Source organism: Hippichthys cyanospilos, chromosome 2 (assembly GCF_059441005.1).
Source record: "Hippichthys cyanospilos isolate Australia breed blue-spotted pipefish chromosome 2, RoL_Hcya_1.0, whole genome shotgun sequence".
In the NCBI taxonomy this organism is placed as follows: domain Eukaryota; kingdom Metazoa; phylum Chordata; class Actinopteri; order Syngnathiformes; family Syngnathidae; genus Hippichthys; species Hippichthys cyanospilos.
Genome location: NC_142370.1, coordinates 26932938 through 26945857, shown reverse-complemented (window position 1 = coordinate 26945857; position 12920 = coordinate 26932938). Strand labels below are relative to the sequence as shown.

At 42.9% G+C, this 12920-nt stretch overlaps 1 protein-coding gene across 2 annotated transcripts in view; it reads left to right on the top strand.

Annotated features, from left to right (window-relative positions):
• The window catches only part of wnk3 (WNK lysine deficient protein kinase 3), a 55690-nt gene that overhangs the window by 37079 nt on the left and 5691 nt on the right, over positions 1-12920 (top strand). For both annotated transcript variants that reach the window (XM_088437628.1, XM_088437636.1), the window contains exons 18-24: positions 1059-2479; positions 4989-5235; positions 9532-9626; positions 9712-10061; positions 10259-10494; positions 10567-10662; positions 12724-12884. In XM_088437628.1, the coding sequence (XP_088293754.1) occupies positions 1059-2479; positions 4989-5235; positions 9532-9626; positions 9712-10061; positions 10259-10494; positions 10567-10662; positions 12724-12884 (2606 nt within the window). The remainder of the gene's footprint in view (positions 1-1058; positions 2480-4988; positions 5236-9531; positions 9627-9711; positions 10062-10258; positions 10495-10566; positions 10663-12723; positions 12885-12920) is intronic.

The window sequence follows — 12920 nt, the reverse complement described above, 5'->3', positions numbered from 1 at the left end:
GGCAAGAGTTATAAGTCACTCCTAACCTCATTGATTGATGTAGAGCTGGGAGCCAATCATACGTCTTTCAGGTGTGCCCATGAGCTGATTGACTGACAGCCTTGCCAGTCTTGTCCATGCTGTTGACTTTTAACTCCAGCAACAATCTCAGAGTGAACCTCTGGTCTTGTCTACACGTAACCGACTTATATAAATCCACATATTCTATCCCTCGTTATTGTTTATTTAAAGAAATCACATCCATACTAATCCAGCACAGTGTGGTTTCATCCACTTACAAGCATGCCTTGTGTGTCCAATCAAAAAGAACTTCCGCCTCTGACTTCACTGGTATCTGCATCTTTGCCGGTAAAGAAAGAGTAGCGTGATGACACAAATCTCCGGTATTAGGTAATAGTTACACGCAACCGCAAAGCCAGAGGATTTGGCAAATCTCCACTTTGGCCGAAGATTTGGTTTTGATTTGAAAATGGAAAAAAAAAAAAAAAAACTACAGCAAATGGGGCAAACCGAAGACTTTACTGCCAGTTTGTAAGAGCCCCGGCTACGTGTGGACAAGGCCTCAATCTCATTCAAACGAGTGATAAAGGAGGGCAGGAGTAGTGCATGAGGGCTTAAAAGAGTTCGATAGATGTTAGAGTTCTGTTCTAATAAACTGGAATCCTGAATGTAAACCCGACTTGCTTGTTACCATGTTTGTTTAGCTACGGTTTCCACTTTAGTTCTTCAGGCGAGGTCTGTTACCCAGGGGATCTCCAGGCCATGTCCCCCGACTACAGTCAAGGGACAGAAATGGCAATGAAAACACTATAGTTACTGTATAAGGTTTAACGATGAAAGATTTAAGTAAATACTGTAATACTGTACATCTTTGTCTGAAAGAATTAAAGTAGACTACTTCATGAAATGCGCCTAGCACTGTTTTTTTTTCTTTTTTTAAACCTACCCCCCCCCCCCCCTCCCACGATAAATGAGGGTTCAATGTATTACATCTTGTTGTGAAAGATTATATATGATTCTATCGCAAACAACTATTTTTGTTTTACTCTGCATTGTAGAAAATGAAATCTCTCAGAATCAGGAGTCCTTCAGTGGAGTGTCTTCTCCTCCACCCTCTACCGTCTTAGCCCCCTCTGCAACTACTGCACCAACTTCACACGCCATTTCAGATGGTCTACCACTGCCAATCCACACCGCAAGTTCTTCGACTTCCGCGGCTATTGCCAGCCTTACCATCATCCCTGCTGCTGCTATTGTTGTGCCTCCCACGCCCGCCAATGTTCAGGCTGATGTCACAGAAAGCCACATTGATCAGCTGCAGCAGACTCCCTCCCAAAGTGACCCATCTGCTGCACAGCAGCAGGTTTCGGTTTCCCAGCATCAGTTGCGCAAGGAGCAACAGGTTCAAGATCAAGTACAGGCACTGCATCAACATCAACAACTTCAGCAGATCCAGGAAGTGTACCAGGATCAAATACAGGTACAACAAGAACAGGAGTGTGTGCAACAGGTGATGCCACACCTACTGCAAGAGTGTCAGCTACAGCAGCCGGTTATGCCTCAAAATCAGTCCACCACAGACCATCAGCAGCAACAACTAAACACACAGCAGACAGTGTTCACGCCACAGCAGCAACAACATCAATTACTTTGTAGCCATGTGGTGAAAACAACCCAAATCCCCGCTGATCTGCCAACGCAGCATTGCCACTTGAAGAATCCAGAGAAAGGGGACATGACAAGAGCCACTGACACACCTCAGAAACAACAACCGATTCCCAAACAATCCTCTCAACAACAGTTCGTGTCTGAGGTATCTAAGGTAGAGTTGAACTTCACAGATAATACATTACCCTGGCATCCTCCCTCAGACTCTTCTTTGCCACCTCTTCTTTTGGGGGCAACTGAAGCCCCCTTACCACCTCTCACTCTCACACCGTCCCCTGCGCAGCCTTCCTCTGTGGCTGAGTCAGATAGTGAAGGTCCCCCCAAAATAGAATTTGGGGACAATCGTATGAAAACCTTGGATGAAAAGCTGAGGAACTTGTTGTATCAGGAGCACAGCACTGGCGGTGTGGCGCCGGTCGTCGGAGCTGTGCCAGTGCCGCCATCAACATCAGCAGCCTCCACATCAGCAGGTGGAGATGAGTCATCGGAACCACAGCCGTTGTCCTTCCCACCACCTGCTTCTGTTTCAGATGCTACTCTGCTCTCCTCCTCCTCAACCACTTCCTTCTCCTCTTCCTCCTCCTCCACCACACCTGAATCTGAGAGCTGTGGGGGAGCAGAGGAAGGCTCTTCAAAAATTTTCCAGGCAGTTGAACAAGTGCTGATGGAACAGCAGCTTTGTCCAACACACACTTGCACCTCTACCACTACGGCGACCACCACCCAACCCCCTGCATCTTTTCTCCCTGCCACACAGGATGACCCTGTTGAGCCACAGCATCCACCTGTACCAAGAGAACCAACTGTCCTTGTGAGTGACTAACGTTGATTTATCAATGTTTGCATACTTCTACACTGTTTCCTCAAAATATGGCTCTCTAAGACATACTGGAAGTGTGTGGTTACATGAGCCATCCATCCATCCATGTATCCATTTCTACCGCTCATCTAGGGGCAGGTTTTGGGGGCAGTAGCTTCTGCAGGGAATCCTAGAATTCCCTCCTCTAAGCCACTTCCTTGAGCTCCTCTGGGGGAGAGTCCGAGAGCCCCGAGATTTTCCCTGGCTAGATGAGAGACATTGTCTTTCCAGCATGTTCTGGGTCATCCCCGGGCCCTTCTTCCAGTGGGACATGCCTGAAACCCCTCACCAGGGCGGCATCCAGGAGGCATCCTAACTAGATGCCAGAGACATCTCAACTGTCTCCTCTCAATGCGGAAGAAGCAGCAGTTACTTCTTCTTACCCTATCTCTCAGGGAAAGCCTGCACACCCTTCGGAGGAAATCCATGTCAGCCATTTGTATCCACAATGTCGTTTTTTGGTCATCACCCACAGCTCGTTACCATATGTTAGGGTAGCCGAACATATGGTCACAAGCTGTGGGTCGTGAACTTTGTTTTTTGACCACCTTGGTGACTTCAGCCCCAGAGATTGGAGAGGCCACCTCAGAGTTTCCAGAGTCTGCTTCCTCAGAAAAAGAATTGTCAATATTGAGTACGTAATCAAAGTTTTCTTCCCACCAGCTCACAATGTTCCGAGTTGAGGTCAGCAGCTACCCATCGCCACTATGCACAGTGTTAATGGTGCCCTGCTTCCCTCTCCTGAGCTTGATGGTGGACCAGAATTTTCTCAAAGACGTCTGAAAGTTGATTTCCATGGCCTCACCAAACTCCTTCCTCACCTGAGTTTTTGCAACGCCCCTCTCTTTGCCCAAGTGTCCAAAACATAGGGCTGCAAATCCGGTAACGCAACCACAAAGTCGATTATCGAACTGGGGCCTAGGATGCACGGATGAACTGGGGCCTAGGTTGCTAAGTGCACATGTAGACACCTTTATGCTTGAACACGGTATTTGTTATGGACAATTTGTGACGAACAGATCACAGACATTGGCTTTGTGGACATTGAAGTTCCCTAGCAGAACAAGGGAGTCCCCTGAGGGAGCACTCTCCAGCATACAGATAAAGAAACTGACTGTTTTTGGTGCATAGGAACAAACAAGAGTCAGGACCTGTCGTCCCCAACAAAATGCGGAAGGAGGCTACCCTCTTGTCCACCGGGGTGAACCCCAATGTATAGGCGCTGAACTAAGGGCAATAAGTAGACCCACCTATTTTGTTCCTCTCAGCATGGGCAACTCCAGACTTGACGACAGTCCTGTCTTGAGAGGACTGGTGACAGAAGTTATGTGTGGAGGCAGGTCTGCCTAGCCTGAACTTTTCTGCCTCAAACACGTGCTCAATCTCCGTCCCTGCTAGAAAGGTGACATCCCTTGTCCCTAGTGCCAGTTTCTTCTGAATCAGACCGTGAAGGTCCCTGCCCAAGGATCATTGGGACACACAAATCCCGCCACTATGATAAGGTGATGGGTCATAGAAACAGGATACATAAATATATGAATAGATGCTCAGTTGAAGGAGGAATTTGCATTTTTCAAACAATATATTTCGAACAATATTATTTCGTATTTGTTAAATTTGTAATTTAGTTCAAGAGTAAATGTGATCTTGGATTTAATTATTTCTTTCTCCTCTCATTGTGTGCCTCTAACTTAATTACCATGACATCAAAAGAAAAATAATTAAGCTGCGACAGAGGGTGTGGCTGATAGGGTGTCAATCATTTTTTGTGTGCTTTTGGGCAAATTCAGCTGGCACGCCTCAGAGGCCCGGCTTTGAATATAATTCCAACCCGAAAACAAGTGTCGTTATAAATCAGGTACATTTCTGGTGTACAGTAGTAATGCAATGCACTGGGGGTGCAATATTTTTCTTTTTTGGTGTTGAATCAGTCGTGCCTGAAAGAACGAGGTGCCGGATAAAAGCAGCCAAAATTAGTTTCCTCTATCTAGGCTCTTGCTCGGTCATCCAGGAGGGGCTCAGCGTCAAGCCGCTTCTCCGAAATCACAAGAGCCAGGAGAGGTGCTTCGGGGATCTGGTTAGGGCATGTCCCAATGGGAGGAGGCCCCGGGGATGACACAGAACACGCTAGAGAGATTATGTCTCTCGGCGTATCTGGGAACGCATTGGTATCCTGCTGAAGGAGCTGGACGCAGTGGCCAGAGAGAGGGACGTCTGGGCTTCCCTGATTAAGCTGCTGCCCCTGCGACCGGACCCTGGCTAAAGCGGCATTTAATGGATGGATGGAGGGATGGTGTTAAGTCAGTAAACACCCCTGGCCACTACAGTATTTGAGGAAATACAATAAATAGTCACTCAAGTTGAATGGTGTCCATTAAATGAACAATGTTTCCTGTTTGTCTTTTCTCTTGAAAATGTCCCAAGTCAATGCAGCCACTCCTAATTGTCCTTACTGTTTTAGGCTGTATCCCCACACTCTGACAACAGTACCACGGGAGAAGCCATGCGGCCCCACCGTCAGCAGATTCCCCTCCGGCATGGAGGACAGCAGCATAATGCAGGAGGTGGATATTTTGGCCTAAACCTGACATGTCCTAGTATCAGAAATCCTGTTTCTAGCAAGAAATCCTGGACTCGCAAATTCAAAAGCTGGGCATGCAAATTGCGCCATTCTGCCAGCTTGTTCAAGAAGCCCAGAGTCCAGCAAGGTAGCGTGCTCTTAGGGATTTTTTGAGTGAGTGAGTGAGTGAGTGAGACAGATGTCGAGCTTGTAATGGAAGTCTAATACAGTATCTAATGCTAGTTTTAACATAGAGAATTAACTTCCTTAAGTGTTGATGTTAAATGTTTACAACCCCTCTTAATTCACGGTTGATTATTCACGAATTACCAATTTTTAACATCTGAACCCATTGTTAACTTGACTGACTGAAAAGGAAAATCCGTTTTTTTCAAAACCAGTACAATGTACCAAAGTGAAAGAAATGTCGTAATTGTTGGCAAGGAAGAACACTGGGGCCTTGAAATACGCGTTTTAGAGAATACAGCACTTTTTGCCACGTTTTTGCTTCAGTTCAATGAACATTGTGCAGCTCCTTCTAGTGTCCACTTCTTGGTGTTTTGGGAGCAGTCTAATGTAATGTGTATATAGGGACCTACACCTAGAAGAGCTTAAAACTGACAAAATGATCTACAGTAATTAATCATCTTTTGCAAATGATAAAGAATGCATGCCTTTGAGTATTGTTTTATTGTCAGTCTTCATGTTACTCCACCATTATTTTGTTTAAAGGTTTTGAGTACAGCAATACAGCACTGATGCTCATGGTAGGACTTTTAGCTCTTTAAAGTGACAATATGTAAGATTTAGACTATTTTTCATCAAAAAGTAATACATTAAATGATTATAAATTTGAAATGTGAGCTGAGCGTTTCTGGTGGTATGTTCCTATATATAGTCAAACCATTTGCATAATTAACAATGCAAATGAAGTGTTTGAAGCACAAATGATGACTCTTGATAACAGGTATTCTCCTTAATAGGGTTGGTGGATTTCTGATATACAGTATCGCAAAGTTTGCCATACATGCTGTCTGAGAAGTAGGAAGAGAAAAAGGAAAACGCAGGGGTTAGGGAGGAGAGCTATGACACATTTTTGCCCCAATGAGGGCATAACTTGTGCTTGGAACAATATCCTCGCACAAAGAAAACTGACCAGAAAAAAAAGACTGTATGACACATCTCAAACTACATATAGATGGCTGGGGGAAGATGGAGGTTGACACAGGCCCGTTGGAAGCAGTCAGATTCCAGCGCTTCCCCAGCAGGTCGCATCACAGGACCAGCAGTGATGTTAAAAAGAGGGGATGTGCATGTATGATATCTGTGGATTTTTGTGCGTTAGAGTATCCTTGAGCTGCAAGTCCAATTCAGCTAAATTACTATCATTTTTAGTCTCCTGCAATAATCTTTTCTAAAATCTAATCATTGAATTGGTCAGCTGAGCTCTTGACTATTGACGAAATTTTCTCCACGTGAAAAGGCCTGGGGTAGAGCCTTCCCGGTCCTCTGGGATAGCTGCAGCTGGATACACCACCGCAGTGATGGGCGGTGTGTCTATCAATCTTGTCTGAAGAGGATGTGGGGAATACCTACATTACTGGAATGTCCACGTTATTGGAGTCTGCAGACATCTGGTTTGTCGCAAAGTTTCCCTGACAGGCGCATCTAGGTTGGACAACAAGCTGCCGGTCTTCTTTGGAGGTGTTAAGGCAGCGTACAAAATTCAGACTTATATGCGAGTGGATCCAACCATAACTTGGAGGCGGTTGTAGGATCCTAGTTTCGAACGAACGGCGGCTGTCATCACAGAGAAGTTAGCGTTTTGCCTCAAAGTAACTGATTGCTAATTGCTCTGAATCCAATAAGCCTAATTAGCAATAAATTTTTCGAAGCGAGACGCCAACTCCTCCATGATGACAACCATTTTACTCAAGGATTCAAGAACCGCATCCAGTTAGCGGTTCAGGTCACTCGCAGCATGAGTCTTAGCTCGCTCAATGCCTCCAGAGTCAAAGAGCGTCCCCTCTTGAGAGTACTGGTGACAGAACCAAAATTATGTGTGGAGGCAAGTCTGCTCCTGTTGTTAGTTGGACTGGACTGGCAGCTTAAGGACACTCTTACGCACGCGCATCCATAGATACATATGCACAACCCCTCTTTTCAACGTCACCGCTGGTCCTGAATTCCTGCCCATCTCATGCAACCTGCAGGGAACGCACCGCGTCTACCGCAAAGAGCAGGGCTTTACTGTATCCTAGTCCTGATTTTATTATCAGCGGAGAATAGAGAAGGTGGGGACTGTGTAGTGTCAGTGGCCAGTACATGTGCATGTCCTTTCATTTGACACCACCCTTCCCCATCCAGTCCACAGGCACTGCCACCAGTATCCCTCTCAGCTCACCACTACCAAGGGGCTCTACATAGCACACATCTCAAGTCAAGTGAGATTGCTAAGCTGTTTTCTGTAGTGATTCTCAACCAAGGTGCCATGAGAGATCACACACTTAATTACATATTTATTACAAATATATATTTGTCTTTTTACCTATTCAAGGGACATATAGTGACATTTGGTACAATTATCTCTTTTATTAAATGGTAGAAGGTACAATGAACCCATTGCTGTTCATACAAACGAATAACTACCTTTCAACTACTCGGCATGTCATCCAGTTGAGTTTGTGAGAAAATGGGGACACAAATGTCATCACTTCAATTTTCACACCGTTAATAACAATTTATTTTGTGTGCCTTGAGTTTTCTCAGGTAAAATGAGTAAAGTTACACAATGAAGCTTGGGAAACACTGGTATAGACTGTACGGTACCCAATTGCTATTTATTATAAAAGCTTTTCTGCGGTTTTTAGTTTTGCTGGTAAGATTGTGATCACTTATTTGAGCCTGGAGTCCTGCCTTGGGCTCTGAGTGCGCAATTAATTCATACTGAGTGTTTTTTTTTTTTTTTTTTTCCCATTGTATTAAATCGAATCAAACTGGTTTGATATGTGCAGTAAGAGTTAATATTGTTTTGGTGAAAGTGTTGATTGATGGTGATTCAGGAAGCTTGTAGTGTGCATGAGTGGGAGTGCAACAATAGACAAGAGAAGTCTTTTTTTATGGTGTACGTAAGGGCTGCACAATGAATGGAATTTGAATCGCAATCGTAATATTGGCTGCCATGATTATTTGAGTTGATCCTCTGCGATGTTAACATTTAAAAAGCCGACGATACGTGTCAAATCAAGCACTTTGTCATTCTACCTCTAGGAGGTAATGTTTCCCACATGTATGTATGACAAAAGCCTCTGCTTTTCTCACCCTAATATATTATTTACCAGTGTGAAATGGCATTGAGAATATATAGCGTACTAGCTGTCAATTGAGACCCATTGTGAAAAATCTGTCACAGGGAACAGGTGCGCAAGGCTGGTGAGCCCGCCCCCTCGTGGCACAATTGAACTCTGCTTAGGCACAAAAAATACAGAGAACCCACAGAACAAACAGAAACATGACAAAATCAGAAAATAAATTAGAATAAATTTGGTTTCAAATGACCGAAAATGTAATTTTGACTACTAATTGGTTAAAATTTTCCTAAAAGGAAATAATGTGCTTGTTTCTAAGTAGGGTTATTTTTTTTCATTGGTTTGCACTTATCAAGTAAATTAGCTGTGTTGCCCTGTGTGCCAGGTTTTCACCATGTCTTGGGTGAATTTGTTTGAATTATTATTTACCTGTACTTTATTTAATTCTTTTACTTTATTCTTATTATTATTTGTAAGTATCAAGCCTTGAAGACTTGTTTATATACTGCTTGTTTAAAAAATGGCCATCAATAGACATTTGACCAAACATGATGAATAATCATGGTTAGTACTCGTGCTTTCAATATTGACCAAAATAATCCTGCTTATTATTTTGGCCATAATCGTGCAGCCCTTGTGTACGTAAAGATTGACAAAACTCTGTAAGGATTAGCATTATGTCTGCAGACCATGAATACTACCTAGATACTGTATTAAATCGGATTTCACACAGAACTCTCCTAACTAAACCATCATTTATTTGCCCGACTGCTGCACGTGGGATAGCTTTCCATTAAGATTGTATCACAATTTGTTTTAAGTATGTTTGGATTGCAATTGTACTTTTTCAAAGACATTAATCACTAGCTCCTCACCTACTTATACAAAACATCATTATTCATTTTACTGATGTTCTTTTTATTTTTTTATATTACCGTATACGTATTTCACAAAACTGTTAGTGACCCATATACTGTATGTCACAAAGGAACCATGTCTGTATGTTTTTGTTCCATGTTTGTGTGTTTCTGTATGTAATCTCTAGTGGCTATTTTTCTGTGGCTGTCTGTGTGTTCTGCATATTTATGTTTATGTGTGTCTCTTGCTCCCTGTGGCCCTTTTGGTTTTCACCCCAGTCTCATTATCAGACAAACGGTCCGGCAGTCAGTTGTTCAAAGAAGAGAAGGAGGTGGCCCCGCATTCATCTCAGTCACGCAAAGGACGATTCTATGTATGGATTTGACCTCAATACTTATTTGTTTTTTTTTTTAAATAGATGGAATAAAACTGATGTTTCCCTGTTCCACTCTCAACAGGTGACCCCAGTGCCTCAGTCCTCCCCACCGGCGGATGCGTCATCAGGCCGTGCTAGCACTCACAGAAAAGTGGGCCGCTTCTCCGTTTCAAAGGCTGAGACAAAGGATGAGTTGGAACAAACGGACAGCTCCTCGGTGTCTCCTGTTGTGCTTAGGGAGAGGAGGAGATCTCGGGCAAAAGAGACCGAGAAAGATGAGAGTAGGAGAATGCCAGCGATGGCCCATCTTTTGAGAGGTCACGGGCATAGCCACTCCCCTGTAGATAGCAGTGATGATGATGATGATGATGGTGATGAGAGTGGGTTGGAGGATGAAGGCCTGAGAAGAGAACTGCACAAGCTAAGAGAGAAGTAAGTCCAGAATGGTTTTCAGAAAACTCTCCTTTTGCATTCATTTATCAAAGACATTGCCATATTATATAGCAAGTGTTGACCATCTTATTAAATCTACTGAATAAAACCCCCCACTAATTGCAACTGACATATGGCAGCTATTACAATGCGAGAGTAATACAACATGTTACAGTATCTGTATTTTGAACAATCAGGCACATCAAAGAAGTGGTGTTACTTCAGGCCCAGCAAAACAGAGAGCTACAAGAACTGTACAGACAGCTTCGTTCCCAAAAAGACCAAAGGCAAAGTCTTCCTGCTTGCCTGTCTCGGAGCCCGGCTCTTCCCACAGCGCCCCCGCTTCTCTCTCCCCGTAGACCCAGGCCGGTCAAAAGTAAACTCCGGCCACGGCCTCACTCTCACATGGATAACAACGGAGTCACAAATGCTGGTAGATAAATCGCTGTAGTCATGATTTATCTTGGCGTTCCTTGGGTAGTTAATTATTGCACTCGTTCTCCAGCATTCCAGCAGTCTAGCAGTTTTTCGGGTATGGAACCGAGTGGAGCGCCTCCTCATTGCAACTCAGAGCATCGCTCTTCACTTCCGGCCAAAAGAGGTATTGTACCAAAGGTGTGACACTGGCAAGTCAAAAGCATGTCTCAATCCTAACCTTCAAGTCTCAAGTTGGTGTGTAAACAAAAAAAAAAATTAAACTCTCGAGTCACTACCAAAATTCAACCAAATCAGGTCAAGTCATCCAATCTTGTTCAGTCATAATATGTATATAGGCGGGTTAAAATATGTTTTTACTGTTCATTGCACACAAAAATACATTTATATTTAAAATAATTAGTTGCAGCCAGTACCTTTGACTACTCTCAAGTTTGAACAACATTAATTCGATAGCAAAATAAGTCATATCGTGTCATTTACAAACCTTAACATGATTATATATACCTGCTTACCTCTACCATAGTAAATATGCATTTTCATCAAGCGCCGCCACCTTGCTTGTTTGTGCTCGAAAACAAGGCTGTACATTTCATTTTACGTGGAGTATGAAAAGGAAAATAAATTGCAGTACAAAATAGATGTACTGTACATTATTTTACCATAAAGTCACCTTACACTGACACTGAATGATGACGGCGGCCAACAGAGGCCAGGCAATGCCGCTCATTTGGGAATGTGCACAGCTACTGGCGATGGACTGGAGCTCTTGAATTGATTGTCAGTCAGGTACGATATGTTGCGCGATATACAGTACGATGTAGAAATGCCTCTAAAAGTGATTTTGTCATTTTAGTAACACGCACTATGATGTGTTTAAATCGGATAGCCCTGATATATGTAACCACTAAAGTGAAGGATTGACTTATTCTCTGGTTTTGATAAAATTCCCTCCAGTTGCTTTAACGAGGGGTCATCTTATACTCCAGTCGTACTTGTGTTAGAAAAAATAGTAAATGGTTATCGCTGCATCTGTTTAAAAAAAAAAAAAAAAAAAGACTAAAACCACTTTTTTGTTGTTGTAGATCAATTTTGGGGTCTGGCACAATAGTGTATCCAAAAATAGGTTGAGGGGTTTTTGTAGGTGACATTAAAATTAGATAAATTATATCTACAGTCTCAATTTCAGATTTACACGTTCACATTTCTAAACATGAAACAAATGAAGTCCATCAAATATAGCATACAGTTTGCAACGGGGTGAAATTTCAGAAGGTTATTAAATTTGATTTTTTTTTCCCCCCCAAATATCTGTACTCTTGGGCACTTAGCTGATGTGGATATATTTTTTACAAATTACTGACCAAAGTAAAGGGTTGAACCAAGGCTGAACTAACCATTTTTAGGGTCTCCTGAAAAGTGATAATTTTGGAGATATGAGGATTCTGTGTAACTCCGACGATATTTACCTATAGCCTAGAATCTGAGCTTGTTTGTGGTTAATCAGAGGCCTTTTTAATCGTAGTTGGTCTGTGCTGACTCCTATTTCACATGCTTCTGAATAGAGCCACATGTCCACTCATAAGAATGGTGTTATGTTTGTACAAACTCATTCTGTTAAGTTTTTCCTTGCCTTCTTTCAAAGAGTGTTTTTCCATTTAAAGATTTTCACTATGGGCAGCAGGAGGTGCTGAAGGTGCTGCCTTTACCATTGTCTGTAGCTAAAACAAACCTGACAGCCTCCAGAAAAGTGCCACCCCCAATGTAATATAATTTCATGATAACTAGACCTAGGAGGATTTTGAAAAGATACTGTTGGTCTTTAAGAACACATTCATTTGCAAATTTTTGGAATCTATAATCATTTAATTCATTCCTTTTTAATGAAAAACGGTCTAAATCTTACACATTGTCCCTTTAAGGAGTGTAGGTTTGATTTCAAAAGGGAAAGTCCCTATCCCACTGAGAGCCAAATTCACGCATTCACATCTGGTGTTTGTCAAGATTTGTTCAAGGTCGCAAATGTTCCCCTAACTTTCACCAACCATTTTAATGACATTTGCGACCTTCAACAAATCAGAACGAGGACATTCACTATTTAAGCGTTTGTCCCTCTGTTGAGCTTTAGGAGCTGAGAGCTCTCAAACCATGTCTCTAAATGTAAATAGTATACTCTATAAAGTCAAAACACATACTCAAAGTACAGATACCTCATTTTTTTGTGCAGAACAGAGCCCTGCCAGAAAGAGCACCTTCACGGATGAACTGCACAAATTGGTTGACAATTGGACAAAGGAGGTAGTAGGTCAGAGCGCACCCAAGCCTTCTCTCAATCAGATCAAGCACATTCAGGTGCAGGAGTCGGGAGGCTGGACCCAGCCACCTGAGGTACCGCCAACACACACGTTAAAAGCCACTCTATAT